General features: G+C 57.5%; 1 protein-coding gene across 2 annotated transcripts; it reads right to left on the bottom strand.

Annotated features, from left to right (window-relative positions):
- Positions 1-14,763: 14,763 nt before the first annotated feature.
- Positions 14,764-19,351, bottom strand: LOC123393554 (ubiquitin domain-containing protein TINCR). Of its 2 annotated transcripts, none has more exons than XM_045086000.1 (3): positions 19,047-19,351; positions 15,896-16,004; positions 14,764-15,029 (listed from the first exon to the last, which is right to left on the bottom strand). In XM_045086000.1, the coding sequence occupies exons 1-2, from the start codon at positions 19,304-19,306 to the stop codon at positions 16,001-16,003; spliced, it is 264 nt and encodes an 87-aa protein (XP_044941935.1). In that variant the 5' UTR covers positions 19,307-19,351; the 3' UTR covers positions 14,764-15,029; positions 15,896-16,000. The 2 variants fall into 2 exon arrangements, with proteins under 2 accessions (XP_044941935.1, XP_044941937.1); XM_045086002.1 differs by having other exon boundaries at positions 14,764-14,922.
- Between the last annotated feature and the right edge of the window lie 606 nt (positions 19,352-19,957).

Raw genomic sequence — 19,957 nt, 5'->3', positions numbered from 1 at the left:
TCGGGAGATTATTAAACTAAACAGAAATCTGGCACGGGGCGGCCGAGGGAATATGAAGCGAGGTGGCTAAGGCGAAGAGGGTCTGGGGTGGGGGAGCCCGTGGCTGTCCTCACCTTGTGCCTCGTGGGAGCACCTTCTGAATACCAGGCTCTGTGCACAGTGGGGCTTTCTGTGCAATAGGCCCAGGATCCCATTTCTCAGTAGAAAACTGAGGCCGGGGGAGGAAGATGTCCAAGGCCACGCCAACCCAGGATTTGAACCCAGGATTTGCACTGTCCTGGGTGGCAGGGAGCCCCATCTAACAGCAGGACTGTTAGAAGTCCACACCTGTCTCCGCTTGGCTGTGTTTCCAGGACCATTCCTTCCCCCACAAGGTGCTTCATCATCCCATGCCTCGAAAAGCTGGGGCTAGGAGCACTCTGGATGTGATTTGAGATTTTACAAATGTTTTCATACTTCTGTGGCAACTAAAAGGGACCCGGCAGCCGATGGACCAGGCCCTGGGCCTGGCATGATGGGGGTGCCTCTTTGGTCATCCCAGGCTCTTGGATGCAAGCACAGAAATGTGCTCCAGGAGATGTAAGCAGAACCGAAATTGATAAGGAATTTTCGGGGTAGAAGGCAAAGGTGGAGAAAGAGGGTCAGTTGACAGAGAGGAAGGGGTCCCAGGCAGGTGACACAACCCTCTTTTGCCGCCCACCAGCGTGTGACCTTGGGTGAGTCAGCCTTCCCCTAGGACCTGTTTCCATGTCACTAAAAGGGAAGATGATTTTGCCAACTTTATTCACTCAGAATATTTCCCAAGCTCCGACTGAATGCCAGGCACCGTTCTAGGCACTGGCAATGCAACAGTGAACAAAACAGGCAGAAAGCCCTGCCCTGGGTCAAACTCAGAACCTCGTGGGCAAGACAGACAATAAGCAAGTAAATCTATAGGGCTTTCAAGAGTGCAAAGTGCTAGGAAGAGCACGAGGGCGGGGAAGGACTCGGGAAGGGGCAAGAAGCAGGGAGGGATAGCAAGTTGCAATTTTATTTTTTTATTTATTTATTATTTTTTAAAGATTTTATTTATTTATCAGAGAGGGGGGGGGATAGAGCGAGCACAGGCAGACAGAATGGCAGGCAGAGGCAGAGGGAGAAGCAGGCTCCCCACTGAGTAAGGAGCCCAATGTGGGACTCGATCCCAGGACGCTGGGATCATGACCTGAGCCGAAGGCAGCTGCTTAACCAACTGAGCCACCCAGGTGTCCCGCAAGTTGCAATTTTAAATGCAACATTCAGGGAAGGCCTCTGAGGAGGTGACATTTGAGCAGAGATCTGAAGGAAGGGAAGGAGGAAGTCATGGAAAGATGTGGAGGAAGAGCATCCCTCCAGAGGGAACGGTCTGTGCAAAGGCCCTGGGGTAGCACTGAGTCTGGCATGCTGGAGGAACAGCACGAGGAGGCTCATGTGGCCGGAGCCGAGTGAGCAAGGGGGAGAGAGGGAGGAAGGGAGGGCAGAGAGGGAACGGGACTGGGTCATGTAGGTCTACTTGTCCAGAGATCAGGGAGAAGGGGCATCGCCCTGCTAGGATCACTGAAACAGTGACCAATGTCCACTTTTCCTTCCCAGCCCATTCAGAGGCTGTGGGCTGGCCCTTGATCTTCATTCTCTGCTTCCCCCTTTAGAAACAGAACCCACCCAACTGAAGCCCAACCTCCCTTGAAGCTCCGGGTGACCATCTGGCTATATAGGGGACAACAGAATGTGAGCTCAAACCATGCATGTAACACCAGGTGGTAACCTCAGAACATGAGGACAGGCCCTCCTCCACCCCTTCTCCCATTGCTCCTTGCCCCTCATCTGGGAGTTGGCTGTGATGGCAGGAGCTGGAGCAGCCAGTATGGGCCACAGTTCAAAGTTCAACTGAGGAGGTGGAGCACAAGGTTAAAAAAAAAAAAAAAAAGAAAGAAAAGTCTGGTTCCTGATGACTGTGGACCCACCACTGTGAAGCCTGGGGTGATGCCCAGACTGTGAGGACAGGCGCGATGAACTTCTCTTGCACATAAGCCATGATCTCACAGTGTCACAGACATGGTCATAGACTCATGGCAACAAAGAGCTCAAATAATAAATAGTCAAAAGTTCTGAGGGCACCTGGCTGGCTCAGTCAGTTAAGCATCTGCTTTCAGCTCAGGTCATGATCCCTGGGTCCTAGAATCGAGCCCGATGTTGGGCTCCCTGCTCAGCGGGGGACCTGCTTCTCCCTCTGTCCCTCCGCCCTGCTCATGCTCCTTTGCACGCCCCAGCACACGCTCTCTCTCTCTCTCTCACGGAAAACGAATAATCTTAACAACAACAACAAAAAAAAAAAATAGGGGCGCCTGGGTGGCTCAGTGGGTTAAGGCCTCTGCCTTCGGCTCAGGTTGTGATCCCAGGTCCTGGGATTGAGCCCCATGTCAGGCTCTCTGCTCGGCGGGAAGCCTGCTTCCCCACCCCCCTTGCCTGCCTCTCTGCCTACCTGTGATCTCTGTCAAATAAATAAATAAATAATCTTTAAAAAAAAAAAAAAGTTTGAGCAGCACCACTGGCCACATTGACAACCCCAGACCTGCCCTCCCCCCAGCTAACAGGCCCCCTGCTGCAGACCGACAGGCCACCCATCTCCACCCCCTGATTTCCCAGAGACTCTGCTACAGCCCAGCCAGACCCCCGCCAAATGTGCCACCATGTGGCCAGCCAGGAAAGTGTCCCCCTCGACTCTCGGGAAAGTCTTGCCCATCTGTAGCTGCCCACTGGTTCCCCAAGAGACTTCGTTTTATTCTAAGATATTTCATGAGCGCCCGCCTCTCCTACAGTCTCTCTACCTGCATCTCTCCCTCTGTCCCCCTCCCAAATGCTGGCAGCTCTCCTAGACCTGAGCTCCAAGTCCTTTCAACCTCCAAGTCCTATGTCTGTGATGATACTGTAAGGCAGAAGGCGCACCAGAGACAGCCAGCGGCCCCGAAGGATCACACAGCCAGGCCGTCCTCTGCAGAGGGCTTCCCTTCCTGGGAGGCCCACCACGATTCCCCCGGGAAACGCCTGCATCGGGGCTGGGTCATTTCACCCCCCCTTCATGGCCCAGACTCTGAACAATGGCTTCGTGCCATGTCCTTCTGCCAACACAGGACCAAAGCAGGCTCTCTCCTCCCTCTAAGAGCTCGGGGGTTAGTGTCTCCTGTCGGAGTTGCGGTGAGGCGCCCCCCAGCTAGGCTGGGCCCTGGGCTGGCAGCGGGAACCCACGCGGAGGCAGGAGCGGGAGCCAAGACGCAGAGGTGGGGGCGTGAGTGTGAGCCCCGCAGAGGCCGCCAGAGCTGGGGGTGTGGAGTCAGGGGGTAACGGGAGCTGAGGGCAATGGGGATCCAAGGACGTAGATTTAAGGCGGTGGGGGGTGGGGCAGTGAGATCAGATTTGGCTTGCGGGCCGATCGCCGGGAGGGGGGCGGGGTTGGGGGCCCGGCCTGGAGGCCGGGGCGGGCGGGACCTGGCCCGCGACCCGGCCGTGCGTCCCCGCCCGCATCCCCCCGCGGCCTCGCGGCGCCCGGGCGCGAGCGGGAAGGCGGGCGGGGAGGGGGTACCTGGCAGCCGAAAGCCCAGCGGCTAATGAGCCCGGTGCGGCGCGCGCTATTTTTAGCAGCAGCTCCTCGGGACGCCTAATCGCTCCGGCCGGCTCCCGCCAGGCTGCCATGGAAACGCTCAGCGCCGCCGCGAGCGCGGTCCCGGTCCCGGCCCGCGCTGCCACCTCCGGGCGGGGCCCCGAGCGCCCTCCGCGCCGCCTCTCCTGCTCCCGCGCCGCCCCGGCCCCGCTCCGGGCCATCGACCTCCAGCCCGCCCCCACCCTGCTTGGAGCCTCGGCTTCTCGTCTTTGAAACGAGCTCACCTGCTAGGACTGCGGGGGACCCGGGAGCTGGGAGCTCCGGGCAGAGTCCAGCGCTTGGCCCTGGTGATTCCAGGCACTTATTGAGCGCCTACTGTATGCCGGGCATGGTCCTAAGCGTTCTACGCATTAATTTTACTCATTGACTCCAGAGGCATATTCGGAGGGGTTGGTTAAACGGTCTGCCTAAAGTCACGCAGCTTGCAGGTGGTAGAGCTCGGACTTGAACCCAGGCCAGCTGGCAACCGGACTTAGCACTAAGCCATCCCCCACCCCGCCCCGCAGGCATAGATATTTCAAGTGGAACCTGGAGGGTTTGTCTTCATCCGCCAAGGAAGACCTCGCAAATGGTGGCTTCTGAGGCAGGTGGGGACCTGGGTTTTAGCCCCACCTTGATTTATGGGAATTAGGAGGTGAGAGGCTTCACTCCCACACGGGACAAATGGGGACATCGAGGCCTGTCCAAGGAGCATTGACTTGCGGGATGCTGATGCTGGAAAGCTCTGGTGGAAGGCTTGGGTCTGTGACACACGGACCCCCACCGGCATCTCCTACCCATAGTTCTTTGAGGCGGTGTTGCTCAGGCAAGGTGAGGATGCCAAGCTGGGAGCCAGGATGGAGGGGTCCAAGCTGGGGAGGTCCAGGCCCCACCTGGGCCAAGAGGTGGGGAGTGAAGGCAGGGGGTCAGACGGGCCAAGAGCATACCCCCACCAAGGTCCTCCCCCCCACCCCGTTTCCCCATCTATAAAGTGGGGGTATCAATGACCACAGTCCCACCTCCCCGGGGGGGCTGTGGGGACCATCAGAACATTCCTACAAGTCCGACCAATGCAGGGATCTACCCACCTGCCCTTAACGTTGGCTGTTTTGTTCTGCGTGGACTCTTTCTTGCATTGGTTTGAATTTTTGCAAACATGACTTAAAATAGTAGTTCCCTTGCTGACTGGGCTTGTTGGCACCTGCTTAAGTTCAGTCTTACCCTAATCCTGGCCTGGTGACCATCAGGAGAGCTGCTCTGAACCGGACCTGAACCCTAGGACGCACTCAAGGAGATTGGCAGTCAAGTCAGGGTGGCTAACATCTTCTGAGAGCTGCAAACAGCTCCGAACGCTGCGGAGTGATTTTAAGTGTTGGATCGTTCTCTCTCGGCACCTGCCCTGTGCCCTTGGGACGACAAGCCTTGGTGGGCCCAACCTGGAAGATAGTAATAACCTGTTCTTCCGAGCAAGGGAGGGAGGGGAGCCTCCTGAGGCGGGCGTACAGTGGGCCCCTTTCCCTCCATCCCGCGCGCCCTGAGCTAGGGTTTCTGCCATTAGCTTTGCCTCCAAAGATGCTCTTTGAGAAGAGTTGCTGCGGGGCTGGCTCCCCGGCCTCCGACTGGGGGCGAAGAGGGGGACACAAAGTCCCGAACTGCCCCCCCCCGACGCCCCCACTGATCCCCCCAATCACCCCGGCAGCAGGAAGGGCGGGGTGTGTGTGTGGGGGGGAGGCCAAGGTTACCGTACCCCTCCCCCAGCCTGGCTATAATTAGCCCCGAGATGAATTAAACATGAGGCCGGCCGTCGAAGGGTGGCAGGCGCATATCTGACACTAATTGTTCCCAGGCAGCAGGCACAGGGCGGGGCTGACGTGCGGGGCCGGGGAGGAGGGGGAACGGCACCGGGCTGGGCAGGGCGTCTGCGTGGCCCCGGTAGGGGCACGCGTGTGCCCACGTGAGCGTGTGTGTGTGCGTGTGTCCCGAGGGCTCTCCAGGCATGGGAGCAGCCTTGGCCCTTGAGCTCAGCAGACCCAGCCGAAGGGGTGCAGCGTCACCCCGGCTCAGCAAAGACGTCTCCGCACGGCCCCTTCCTGGGAACCCACCACCGCTCGGGCTGCCGGCTGACACCCCCGAGTTTCCACCGTTAGGACGGCTCTTAGTCACTTACCCCTTCCGGAGCACGCGGAGCGCCCCGGGACAGAGCGCCGGGGGCGGGAGCCGAGGGGGCGGGGGCGGGGCGAGATCGAGGGGCGGGGCCGAGAGAGGGAGGACTGAGGCTTGCCACCTGCACAGCGGAGACCGGCGGGCCCTCACTCTGGGCTCACCTTGCCCCGGCCTGCGCCAGTTGCTCACTCCCTCGATGCCAAGAAATGGCGAAATCTCCCCCACCAGCCGGCAGACAGGCACAGGCGGGAGAGGGAGGTGGAGACGCGGGAGGGAAGGGGAGGGGGCGGGGCCGCGGCCCCCCGTGGACACGCCCCCCCAGCCCTGCCCTAACCCCACCCTTCCACCTTCCTTCCAGATCCCCCTACCAGATCCGACAGCGCGACTGTCCCCAGCCCCACCCCCAGAACCAGCCGGGTGACCTCAGCGAGGCGGGCTTGCCTCTCCGTGCCTCAGTGTTCCCACCTACACAATGGGGAGCGGCCGTGGATCCAGGAGGCCACGGTTCATGACACAGTGTCAGGGATCAGCCTCCAGGCCCGGTGCCCAGGCCCCCGTGTGTGACTCAGACGTGTCACTGGTTCGCTCCCATCCTGTTTCTGCCCCCGTGAAATGGAAAAATGATAGTGTTTGGACGGTAGGAGAAGGGAGAGCAGGGGCCCCTCCGACCCGGCCCCCCGGCCTCGTCTGCAGCCAATGTGAGTGTGAGGACAACGCCACCCTCCCTGAGAAAAATCGGTATAGAATCAGCCTTTGCCAATATTATGATTTCCTCACTCCTGGCTCCTCTAGGTCCCCATAGACTCCAAGAGCCCATGAGCGCTCCCCCCCCACCCCCCCACCCCCGCCATTGCTGAAATCCTACCTGCTCTGGGCCAAGCTGGCCGGGAGACCCAGCCCTGGAGGGGACCCCAAGCTGGGGGAGCCAGAACCAGCCAGAGAGGCCCAGCCCAAGTGGTCAGGCTGGGCAGAGGAAGACGGGGGGGGGGGGTGCCTCGCGGAAGAGTGGGTAAAGTCTCAGTGTGGGGTTCACAAAGAAAGCCTCCTGCAGACATGGGCCCTGAGTTTTGAAGACTAAGGGGGCTTCACACATGGGGAGGAAAGCCATTCCTGGTGGAGCAAATAGCCAAGGCGAATGCTTGGAGGCAGAAAGAAAAAAAAAATCACAATTTCTGGTCTCATCTAGAACCTAAAGTGGCTCGTCTGGATCGAGCAGCCTGGCAGGGCTTTGCAGGACAACCTCTCGAGTCAGAACCCACCCTGATGCGGACAGCGGGGCTCAAGAACACAGATCCTAGAGTCAGACAAGCACTCGCAAAGTGGGGGTAATAACAGCTTTCACCCCCAGAGCTATTGTGTGGAAGAGATAAGTGAAGAGAAGTGTATAAACACTCAGCACATACTCAAGTACTCACAAGGTGGCTGTTGTTACTACGGTTCCAAACAGGACCACACAGATCATTTTTTAACAGTTATATATTCATTTCAATGTCTATCCTCCCAAATTAATATATACCATTTACATCACTCAAAAAAAATATATATATATATATCTGCAATTTCATGGTAGGATATAATGGTGCATTTTTAAAATAAATATATTTTGTTGGGAAAGAATGGGGAGGAGTTTTAGAGAAAAAGTGATGAAGTGAATGAGGGAAGCCTTGAGTCGGGAACTGCTCGGCTAATAGATTTCTCAGCCTGCTCCTGGGCCCATAATTAATCCTGAGGGGCTCATTAAGTTCGGGCTTCCGCTGCAGCCACTCAGCGGCCTCCCTCCCGGTCTTCCCTCTCCCCCAGGGAGGCCCAGCCTGGCCTGCCCCTGCCAGGGCCTCCCTCCTGCAGTGCTGCTGGGCCCCCAGATTCCAGGGCTTAATCATGGAGAATTAAGGTCTAATCAGAAGCTTTTACTGCTGGGAGGGGAGGCTGGGCAGAGGCACGGCCTCCCAGGTACCGCAGTCGCAGGAATAGGTGAGGCGGGTGAGTCTGGGTGGAGCCAGCGCAAGGTCAGCGCCTGGCAAAATTTCACACTTTGATACTTTGTTCATTGTATCTGTTTCTGCATTTATTGTATTTTTTTTTTTAATTTCTGTATTTGAGAGAGAGATTGACCGTGCATGGGGTGGAGAGGTGAGAGGGGCAGAGGGAGAGAAAGAAGCTGACGTCCTGCTTAGCAAGGAGCTGGGAGCCTGTGGTGGACTTGCTCCCAGGACCCCGATATCATGACCTGAGCCCAAGGCAGACCCTCCACCGACTGAGCTCCTCCAGGCAACCCTGCATTTATTGCATTTTTAAAATGTGGTGTTAAAATAGTATTTACCCAGGGCCCCTCAGTGGCACAGTCGGTTAGGCTTCTGACTCTTGGTTGAGGCTCAAGTAATGATCCCAGGGTCATGGGATCGAGCCCTGGGGCGGGCTCTATATGCTCGGTCTGCTTGAGATTCTCTCTCTCCCTCTCTCTCTGCCCCTCCCATTTATGCACTCTAAGACAAATAAATACACCTTTAAAAAATAAAAAAACGTAGTCCGTTACATGACTGAGTATGGCGGTACCCGCTAAGTGTGTATAGAGGCCGGTGCCTCTCTTGCCCCACCCTCATCCCACTCAAGACAGCTGCGGGAAGCGGGAGCTAATTCGAACCTCACCACTGTCAGAAGATGGTCTCCCCCTGGACTGATTGCATAGAGGGAAACTGAGGCCCAGAAGGGCAAGTCATTGGCCTCAGGTCACCCGGTTAAGAGAAGGCAGAAGCAGGATTTGAACTATTGACAGCTTTCCAGGGCCCCACCTCCCTTGAGGTTAATGTCCAAATCCTCCCCGTGGCCCCCAAGGCTCCCGCAGGACCTGCCCCCAAGGGCAACCAGATCAAAGGGGGTTCTGTGGGCAGGGGAGGACTGGGACCGCCGGTGCTCACGGCCTCCCTCTAGTGACTGCTGCGGGAAGAGAGACCACACGGGTGGAAGATGGGGGATCCGGAGCAGAGGGGACCCCACTAGTCTAAAGGGGTCATATAACCTTGTGCCTGATTCTGTACTGTCCAACATGCGAGCCTCTGACGTTTAAAGCAGGACTAGTTCACAGTGAGATGTTCTGCAAATATGAAACACACATCAGTTTCTAAAGACTTGGAATGATGGGGCGCCTGGGTGGCTGGGTCATTTGAGCATCTGACTCTTGATTTCGGCTCAGGTCATGATCTCTGGGGTCTTGAGATCAAGCCCCACACAGGGCTCTGAGCTCAGTGGGAGTCTGCTTGAGATTCTCTCCTGCCTCTGACCCTTTCCCCTACCCTCACCTCCCCAAATAAAATTTTTTTTTTAAAGATTTCATTTATTGGGGCACCTGGGTGGCTCAGTGGGTTAAGCCCCTGCCTTCGGCTCAGGTCATGATCTCAGGGTCCTGGGATCGAGCCCCACATCGGGCTCTCTGCTCAGCAGGGGGTCAGCTTCCCCCTCTCTCTGCCTGCCTCTCTGCCTACTTGTGAACTCTGTCAAATAAATAAAGAAAATCTTTTAAAAAATAAGATTTCATTTATCTATTTGACAGAAAGAGAGAGAGAGTGAGTGAGCACAAGCAGGGGGAGCAGCAGCAGGAGAGGGAGAAGCAAACTCCCCGCTGAGCAGGGAGCCTTATGTGGGGCTCGATCTCAGGACCCCGGGATCATGACCTGAGCGGAAGGCAGACGCTTAGCCGACTGAGCCACACAGGCGCCCCAGTAAATAAATTTTTAATAAAACCCCCAAAACTTGGTATGAATAAAAAAGTTAAGATAGCTCCTTCACAGGTTTTTATATTGATTGCCTGTTAAAATGATATTTGGGCTGCATTGAGTTAAATAAAACATATTAAAATTAAATTCACCTGTTTCTTTTTACCTTTTTTCTCGTGGCTACTAGAAAGTTTTAAATTACATATAGCTTCCATGATCTTTCGACCAGACAACACTGGGTATTTAAATTCTGACTCATGGCCCACCAGGGGACGCTGTGCCCTTGCAGTGGGGTCTGGCCCTCAGGAATCTAAAGAAGGAAGTAGTAAGTCAAGACAGTTGCTCCTTTGTGGTTGTTGTCTTGGATCAGGTCTTACAACACAGACCTATGTTTTCTATCTGCCACGGCTCACTGACTAAGGGAGACAGAGCCACCTGTGGGTAAGCAGTTGGCCTCCCACACTGACCCCATTTTATTCTGCCAGGGTCAGGGAGGAAGAATTAGGACTCCAGAGACAACTCACAGATTCTGCAATATTTATTACATAATGACTGTGTGCCACCCTCTGTTAATCCAAGGTGATTCCTGCCACAGATTCATCCAACAGACAAGGATTCCACCCCCCTCCCCTTTTTGCAAAGGAGAAAAACAAAGACTCAGAGAAGAAAAGTGAATTCCCCCAAAAGAGCCCAGCAGAAGCAAGCTTTGCACCCAAGTCCATCTGGCTCCACTGCCTTCTGGGCCTCCCCCCTACCCCAACCCCATCCTCCAGCCAGCTGCCTCTCAACTTCTTAGAAACTCCTGAGAGATGTTGAGCAGACATGGGGGCTAGGACACTCTATCTGTCCAGATCAGACCAGCTCGGCGGGGCAGTCAATAATTCATTCTGAATTATTCCCATTTATCACAATGGCAGGAGGTAGGGTGCATGGAATCCTAAGCCCAAGCTCTGTGCCCCTTGGTCACCTGGCGTTGGACACAGTGGTGACACAGTGGTGACACAGTGGTGACAGCAACTGGGGCAGGGGTCCCACACTGAGCCTGGGGACGGGGGGTGTTCCTGGCTCGCCACCCCCCGACACTGGGTTGTTAAATGTTGTGTGATCCAGCAGTGACCAGAGGAGACCCATCCCAGCCTTTCCAGTGCCCACAGGTTGGTGGGAAAAATACACACTGAGTAAGTAATAATATAAATAATTAATGCTACCAAGGAAAAGAACAGACTGGTGCAAGAATGCAAAACTGGGGGGACATGACTTGTTTAGGGCCTCCTCAAGGAAGTGACATTGAATGTGCAAATCAGAAGATGGAAGGTGAGGATGGGAGAGGGTGCTGTATACAGAGAAACCGCACATGCAAAGGCCCTGTGGCCAGGAAGTTTCTCCCACATGGGACCCAGCAAGAGGATGCGAGGGTCTGGAGCTCAGAGCACTGGTGGAAGGTCAGTGCCCAGTCAGGAGCCCTCAGAGCCAGGCCTGGAGCCCTCTCGTGGAGGCCAGCAGCCTTCAGTGGGTGCCAGGGGCCACCAGGGGAAGAGATAGGCAAGTTTCCCTGATGTTTCACCTGCTTCCACCCCAGGTGAGTCACGTGGCGGGCTGGGCAGCTGGCCCTGTGATCCTGTGATTTTCTGTTTCGTTTCTTCTTGTAGCTCTGTCCCCCTTGGAAGATTCTTTCAAACCCATTTGAGTGCAGGGGTGAGTCAGGATTTCTCTTCCAACAAATAGCCTATACCATGCGAGCAGCACCTGGCGCAGCCACCGGACACCCCCGTCTCCTTGAACAGGTGGGAGAACTGAGGCCCACAGAAGGGGTCTCCGGGACCCCAGGAGCACCCTGCCACCCTGCAGCATCATGGCTCTTCCGCTGAACTTCCAGCCTCATGACGGTCCTCAGGTGGGTGTCTTGGCCTTTGTGTGAATTACAGCAAGTGTCCCCTTCCTGGGGCCCTCTCACCCCTCAGCTGGGTGCTTTGGCGCAGTGACCAACCTGTCCCACCATCTGTGGCAGCCAGAGCAGGGTCTGTCTTGCTATCTCCAGCAGCCAGCCCAGGGCCAGGCACACAGAGGACACTCCATAAATGCTCAGAGAACAAGTGAGCAGAGACAGAGAACGCCATGACCTGGCTTGGAATCACGGAGGGAGAGAGTGAAGCAGAGAAGGACGGAATCAGGGAGTCTGGGTGCTGGCAGCTTCTGGCTAAGCCACTGATGCCTCCTCTGGGAAACACCCAGGAACAGCCCCCCTACCCCCAGGGTTCTGGGAGCCCAAACCAAGTGGGCAGCCTGGAGGGGAGGCGGGAGGCGGGAGGCGGGAGGCGGGAGGCAGGAGGCAGCCCCTCCCCAGGATGCCTTGGGCCCCAGGAAGAGACAGCGGCCTCCAAGTTTCACTCGAAACTCCTGGCAGCCCAGACTTGCTCCAGGGGTGGAGCCCAGAGCCCCAGTCGCCTCAGGGGCATTGGAGGAAGGTGGGGGGGGTGGGGGAGGAAGGGGGTGGGGGTGGGGGCAGGCTTCCTCTATTTCACAGCCCGAAGAGGGGAGGAGCGGGTTGGGGTCAGCCAGAGTAGGAGTCAAGGGAAAAAAAGTTCCTGCGGAGGGCAGAGCCCACATGTGGAAAGAGGCGCTCACCCAGGCAGAAGGAAGACCAAAGACTAAGTTAGGGAGCTTGAACTTGATTCTGTTTTGAAACACTTAATCTGGGGCGTCGGGGTGGCTTGGTCGGCTTGGTGGTTAAGCGTCTGCCTTCGGCTCAGGTCATGATCCCCAGGCAGCAGGAAGCCTGCTTCTCCCTCTCCCACTCCCCCTGCTTGTGTTCCCTCTCTCACTGTGTGTGTGTGTGTGTCTCTCTCTCTGTCAAATAAATAAATAAATAATCTTAAAAAAAAAAAAAGAAAGAAAGAAATACTTCATCTTTTATTCATACGCACTTGAAGACAGCCCTTCTATACCTGGCCCCAACCCTGTTCTGTGACCCTGGGGCCCCAGGCTCCACTCCTCAGGCTGGGAGGGCCAACACACAGCCCAGTTGCCTGCGTGGGGTCTGAGTCAGCAGGAATGGAGGCTGCAGGGCCCAGAGGCCCTCGGGGGCCACTGTAGAGCTCACACTGAGCCGTGTCATAACCAGGAAGGTGCCAGAACTGAGCCCAGTGGGCTGGGATGCTGTGGACCCCCAAGGAGTCAGGGCCGGACCATAGAGGGTTTAGTGTAACCAAAGCCCAGAGGGAAGTGGAGGCTCTTCTTGGAGAATCAGAAATGCCTGCGTGAAGAAAAGGGGTATTGCAGCTGGGCTTTGAGGGATGAATAAGAGTTTGCCAAAGAGAGAGGGTAGGGCGTGCAACCTGGCAGTGGCCAGAATTCAAAAAACACGCTGAAGGAGTAGCAGGAGAAAGCAGGACTGGGGGGGAGGGCACAGTCCATCAAGGTCCAAGTTCTCCAGATCCAAGCTCGGGGCAGCCTGCCATTGAGGCCCAAACCCTCCAGGATGACTTCCCTGGGCTCCGCCAAGCCCTGCCAGGCCACCACGTTCATGTGGCCCTGGGACTTCAGGCCAGACTTGGGCCTCCCTGTATCCCATCTGGAAGAGGGGAACGCTGGGAGCCACTTTTGTTGCTTTTTCCATTCACCTGGGGACTGGGAGGCCTCCTAGGAACCAAGCGCAGGAAGAGAAGCAGTAAAGGCAATACAGGTTAGGAGGGGGAGAAGGGAAGGAGGGAGGAGGGGGAAGGGAGAAGGAAGGGAGGGGCGTGGGGGGGAGGAGGGGGAGGAGAGGCTCTGCGCCCCTCCTCCAGGCAAACACCCACGGACCGGTCCCACATTATTATTTCAGTGCACGCCTGGGCTGTCGAGCCTTAAGAAATGGGGAGTGATTTGCATGTGATTTGCATAGTGTTTGTTAAACGTCAAAAAGGGCCTGAAATGCCTCCCCCACCCTCCTGCCCCTACCTTCAGTCAAGAAGCAGGAATCCCTCCCCTTCTTCGATCAGGGACCCTGCAGGGGCTGGGGCCCCTCTGTTCAGCAGCCCCGGGAAAGATGACCTTGCACACCCCATCTGTAAAATGGGTCATAATCCCGGCCACCACCACAGGGCAGTCAGCCCTCTGCAGTTAGTCAGAGGTGCCCAAGGTAAACCAGCTCAACATTATCCCGTAGTAGGGGCTGAGAGGTGGAACTGGGGGGGGGGTCATCACAGAGCCCCACTTTCTGGGCAGGCCCCCACGTGTGCACAGAGTTGTCTGTGGGCATGTGCTGGGCACCTGTGTAGCTTAGAGATGTGTGGATCAAAAGCAAAGGAGCAGGAGTCTGGGCTTCTTCCCTGTGCTGGAGTTGGAAGCCCTGACTTAAGAAAAACTGCAAGGAACAGATACGGATGTCTTGAGGTACCTGGTCACCAGGACGGAACATAGGTGGAACCCGGGTCACCCACGCTGTACCCCAGAGGGCAGGGGAGCTGGGCTGGACCGCCTGGCACCATCCCTGCGACAACAAAGGCGGGCAGTCCGAGCCTGGCTCTCCCCGCCTTCCCCACTCGGCAACCTGCGGCCAACACCACTCTTAATTAAAACATTATTTCTTCCCAGGTTCCCCACCACACCAGCACCTGGACCGTACACACCGCCCTCGAGGGAGTGCGCCGGCCCCGCGCCTCCCCCAACCCTCCCAGGTCGGGACAGCATGCAGAGCAGAGCAGGGCAGAGGTACAACCGTCCCGGCCTTCTACCCGGCGGGTCTCGTCCCCAGAATTCCCACAACACACTGCAGGACACTACCGGCTCCTCCAGCCCCGCCTACTTACCCAGGGCCCTTCAGACCCAACCAGGAGACCCCGCATAGGGGTTTAGGGGATGAGGGCACAGCCAAGAGAGGGGGCACAGGCACACCATGGGGATGTGTTTGGGGCTGGGGGCATGCATCGTGGGACGCTGGAGAGCTGGGGCAGGGCTAGGTCCCCCAGTCTCCACGTGTAGTCATTGGAACTTTCATCAGTAATTGGCTGCACTCCTCCCTCCCCCAGTCAAGGCAGTTCACAGTAGAGGGGGCTCCTGGGGGCGCCACAGAGGACAAAGTGCTCACTGGCTGGTGAGGAGGGAATCCCAGAAGACTTCCTGGAGGAGGCTGGAATCCCAGATGAGTTGGAGTGGCAGACAGGAGTGTGGAAGGTGCGTCAGGCCAGGGGGCGCAGCCCGGACACAGGTGTGGCCCAGAGAATGTACACGGCGGGAGGGATGATGAGTCTCTGAGGTCCTCTCCTCTCCCCTCTGCGCCTCTCTTCGTGTCATATCCCCTGGCTGCACACGGTTCCCGGCGCACTCTGGCTCCCACTGCAGACTGGGCACTGGAGGCCCTGCGGGGGCATCCACAGCCTCAGGATGACGCAGGCTCCCCGCTGCTGGCTGGGCCTGAGCAGGTACATGCTAGGTCGGTGCCGGGCCTGGGGCAGTGTCCGAGGCAGCAGCTGGTCCTGAGGTCAGGCCAGTACTTCACTGAGCACCCCAGGAGCCCAGAACTTGCAACAGCAGCAAGGAGGGAATAAAACAATTTCAAGCCAGGCCCGGGGAGGGGTGAAGCGCCGGCTTTCCTTTTTCCCTTGTCCCCACATGCCTGACTTGGACAGTGACACACGGAGCCATCTCCTCCCTCCCCCAGGGGCGGGGGCCTAGTTCGGCTGTTTGGAGCCACCTGGTGACCGCTCTCTGGAATTGCAGGCAAAGAGCAACAACCCTGCCCACCAAAGCCCCATCTTTCTGGGGGAAGAAGTGAGTAACAGAGCCCAGAGAGGAGTGACTTGCCCAAGGTCACACAGCAAGTCGGGGCAACATCATTCCCGTTAGTTAGGGGCGACAAATATTAGTCTAAAAGTAAGTGGGACGGTAAGGTCCATGTCCTTACCCAAGGGGCAAAAAATCACCAGGGCATGGAGTGCAGTGATAGTCAACAGAGGCGAGTCCCTTCTCCTCTGTGGGCCTCAGTTTCCACATCTGTGATCTCCACAGTCTGCATTAGAAGTACTAGAGATTTAAGGGCCGCCTGGTTGGCTCCGTTGGTAGAACATGGGACTCTTGATCTCAAGGTTGTGAGTTTGAGCCCCACGTAGGGTGTAGAGATTACTTAAAACAAATCTTTAAAAAAAAAAAGAAAGAAAGAAAGAAAGAGGGGCACCTGGGTAGCTCAGTGGGTTAAAGCCTCTGCATTCAGCTCAGGTCATGATCCCAGGGTCCTTGGATCGAGCCCCATATCGGGCTCTCTGCTCAGTAGGGAGCCTGCTTCCTCCTCTCTCTCTGCCTGCCTCTCTACCTACTTGTGAACTCTGTCAAATAAATAAATAAAATCTTAAAAAAAAAAAAAAAAGAAAGAAAGAAAGAAGAGACTTACCCAGAGTGATGTCAGGGCTCCTGGGAGGTGCCTCTGGAAGGTGACCCCAGCCCCAACCTGCTCCAGCACCTCCGGTCCCCTGGGTCATGACTCCACCTCCTCCAACTACCTGAAGGACGGAGGGTGGGGGAGAGACTCAGGTTGCAGGCCAAGTGCAGCCCTCCCCTCGGCACTCAATGCCTGATCCGCTCAGTGCCGGGCCAATGCGTCTTCCGGCACCTACTGGACTCACTTCTGGCCTGAGACCCTCCCCCCACTTCCAGAGACTGCTAGAGCTCCAAGAAAGTGTTCTAAGCAGCCCGAACCTCACCTCCAGGAGCAATACATTGGACAAACATTTACTGAGGACCTACTACATGCCAGGCCCTGCACTGGGAAGACAGCAGTGAGTGCCCTCAGAGAGTTTACAGTCCAGGGGGAGGAGACGGGGTGAAAAAATTAATAAAACAGAAGTCAGCTCCTGGTAAGTGCTCGGGAGAAAGATAAGGCACGGGTGGGGGTGAGGCACGTCAGCAGGGTGGTTCGGGAAGACTGCTTTGTGATGTTATCTGAACAAAGGCCCTAGATGGAGGAAGGGAGGTGGAAAGCCTTCCAGGCCGGATGGAACAGCCAGTGTAAAGGCCCTGAGGCAGGACCCTGCCTAGCGAGCTGGAAGAACAGTGAGTGGGCCCAATCCTATTTCAGTCTCTGCCATTGCTGTCTTGCAACTCTGCACTTTGGTCCCCCCAGGCTTCTGCCGTCCACCCCCCACAGTCTGTCCTCCCCATACTGGCCACAAGAGGGCACCTGTGAGCTCCTGAATCCGGCTCTGCCTTCTGCCCACAGCCCTCCAGGGCTCCACCTTCCTCAGGGTAAAAGTCCTCTTCATGGGCCCCCAAAGCCCTGCACTCCCTGCCCTGTCCCCTCCCCACCCTCCTCTCTTCTCTCTCTCCCCCTCACTCTGCTCCAGTCACACATGCCTCCTCACTGCTCTAACACACCACACCTGGTTCTGCCCCAGGGCCTTTGCACAGATTGTGCCCTCTGCCCAGACCATTCGCCCCCAACATATCCACTTGGTTCCCTCCCTCACCTACATTAGGAATTTACTGAAACTGTCACCGTGTAAGTGAAGCTGTCCTACAGCCCTGTTTAAAATAACAACTCTCAGGGGCGCCTGGGTGGCTCAGTAGGTTAAAGCCTCTGCCTTCGAGTCAGGTCGTGATCCCAGGGTCCTGGGACCGAGCTCCGCATCGGGCTCTCTGCTCAACAGGAGCCTGCTTCCCTTCCTCTCTCTCTGCCTGCCTCTCTGCCTACTTGTGATCTGTCTGTCAAATAAATAAATAAAATCTTAAAAAAAAAGATTTTATTTATTTATTTGAGAGAGAGACAGAGAGAGATCACAAGAAGGCAGAGAGGCAGGCAGAGAGAGAGAGAGGGCGAAGCAGGCTCCCCTCCGAGCAAAGAGCCCGATGCGGGGCTCGATCCCAGGACCCTGGGATCATGACCTGAACCGAAGGCAGAGGCTTAACCCACTGAGCCACCAAGAAGCCCCAAATAAATAAAATCTTAAAATAAAAAAAATAACAACTCTCAGGGCACTTGGGTGGCATAGTCTGTTTGAGCGTCAGACTCAGTTTTGGCTCGGGTCATAGTCTTGGGGTTGTAGGATTGAGCCCCATGTCAGGCTCCACCATCAGCATGGAGTAGGCTTGAAACTCTGTCTCCCTCCACCCTTCCCCACCCCCACTCTCTCTCTTTCTCTCCCTCAAATAAATGAATAAATGTCAAAAAAGAAAAAATGACAACTCTTGGGGACGCCTGCGTGGCTCAGTCAGTGAAGCATCTGGTCATGATCCCTGGGGCCTGGGCTGGAGCCCATGTCAGGCTCTCTGCTCAGTGGGGAGTCTGCTTCTCCCTCTCCCTCTGACCCTCGTCCTGCTCTGCTCTCGCTGGCTCTCTCTCTCTCTCATGAATAAGTAAATAAATCTTTTTCTCAAAAAAGATTTGAGAAAAAGGGCACCTGGGTAGCTCAGTCGGTTAAGCATCTGCTTTCAGCTCAGGTCCTGATCTCAGGGTCCTAGGATCGAGCCCCACATCGGGCTCTCTGCTCAGCAGGGAGCCTGCTTCTCCTTCTCCCTCTGCTGCTGTCCCTGCTTGTGCTCCCTCCCTCTCTCTCTCTCAAATAAATAAATCTTTAAATAAAAATAAATGGAAGAGACAAGTTATGTTTAAATAAATAAATATCATTTTAAAAAATTAGAAAATGACAACTCTCACCCCTGCAGTCCCAAATCATCGGACTGCCTGACACCCTCCTTCCAGAGGGCCAGGGGAGGCAGCCCTCCTACCCGCCCCCGAGCCTCCTGCTCTCCAAGCATCACCCCAGGCTTGGCAGATCAAGCCTTAAGGGCCCAACCCAGTGAGTGCGACCCCCATAAACTCTAGGGTTACACATTCTGGCTCGGTTCCCTCCCCTGCCCACTACCACCACCTCAATACCAGGCTGGCCATGGGCTGGCCTCCAGCCTTCCCCAGAGCTGTCCCGGGCCTCTCCACGTGCTCTCCACAGACCCCCTCCTTGGCCACTGGGACCTCTTTGGAAACCTCACGTGGCCAGATCGGAGCGTGAACAACAAGCATCAGGACAGGACTGGTGAGGGAGACAGAAGGGAGGAGAAGGCAGAGAGACTCAGGCAGACAAAGGAAAGCAACACAGACAGCAATGGACAGAGACACAGACACAGGAAGAATGACCGGAAATGAACTAAACAGGGACAGCACCACTGTGTGGGGAAGGGACTGAGACAGAGGGACCGTAAGAAAGACCGGACAGGTCAAGGAGAGGGGGCAGAGCGAACGAAAAGGAATGAGGCAGGGGTGGTGGGGGCCGAGCCAGCCGCCCCAGGCCTCTCCCTGCCTGTTTCCAGTCTCTTCCCAGCTGGTTCCCAGGAGAGCCGGAGCTCGGGCCCTGGGCTGCCCCCATCCCACGCCATTCCGCCGCCGGCCCTCCTGCCTGTCCCCGACCCCGGACCCCAGCCGCGGCCCCCAGCCCGCCCTAACCCTTCTCGCCTCGCCGCACCCCTGCCCCCCACCCCCGCCGCAGCCCCCCCGTCGGCGCGCGGGACCCCCCCCCCCGCCCAGGCCCCCCGCCGCGCCCGCGCCCCGCCACCTGGGGTCGCTGACGAGCAGCAGCACCGAGCCGTCCTGCAGGCGCACGTCGCGCACCGTCTGGTGGTCGTCCAGCCGCCGCGCGTTGTAGTAGAAGGTGCGCTTCCAGGAGCTCACGCCCTGGCCCACGAGCTGCGCGCGCAGGTCGCTGAGCGTGTCCCGCGGCCGCACCGTGAGCGGCAGCAGCAGCGCCTCGTCCGCCAGGTGCACCTTGATGTGGTAGCGCTTCCAGCGCGACAGGCCCCGCCGCAGCCCCTCCATGGCGCCCGCGCGGCGCCCCGGCCCCGGCCCCGGCCCCGGCCACGCGCACCCGCCCCGGCCGCCCGCCCGACCGGCCCGGCCGCCCGCCCGCCCCCGCGCCAGCCCGCCCGGGCACGCCCGGCAAGCAGGCGGGGGCCCCGGAGGGCGGGACGCGGCGACGCCGGGCTGTGGTGGGGGGGCGGGGGGGGCGGGGGGGGCGGGGGCGGTGGTGGCCCGGCTGCGGCCGAGACGAGGCGGAGGGACGCGCCCGGGAGACCCGCGGCCAAAGGGCGCAAAACCGAGACACTAACGAAGCGGACGCGGTGCATCGGGTCGTGGGAAGGGCCGGGGAGGGGGCAAGGAGGAAGAGAGGCGGGCAGACGAGGGTCGGGGAGGTCGCTCCCGGGACGGGGCGTTTGGGTTGAGTGGTGAGGGACGAGGGAAGAGGTCATGGTTTGGAGTGCCGCTGCAAGGGCTGGTGCAAAAGCCCTGGGGCAGGACCCCCTGCCAGGCCTGTTGGAAGAACGGGGAGGAGGAGGCCAGGGAGGAGGAGGCCGGGTGCCTGGAGCAAAGGGAGGGAGGGGGACTTAGGCTTTGACCCCAAGGGAGGTGGGAGCCCTGGAAGGCTATGGGCAGAGGCGGGAAGTGACTAAAGTTCATATTTGTTACTCA

This window comes from Mustela putorius, unplaced genomic scaffold (assembly GCF_011764305.1).
Source record: "Mustela putorius furo isolate JIRA1106 unplaced genomic scaffold, ASM1176430v1.1 tig00000095_pilon_pilon_pilon, whole genome shotgun sequence".
Lineage (NCBI taxonomy): Eukaryota > Metazoa > Chordata > Mammalia > Carnivora > Mustelidae > Mustela > Mustela putorius.
This window is presented reverse-complemented; position numbering and strand designations above follow the sequence as displayed.

Coding starts and splice junctions, on each gene's coding strand:
- LOC123393554 (XM_045086000.1), bottom strand. CDS start 19,306: ATGGAGGGGCTGCGGCGGGGCCTGTCGCGCTGGAAGCGCTACCACATC.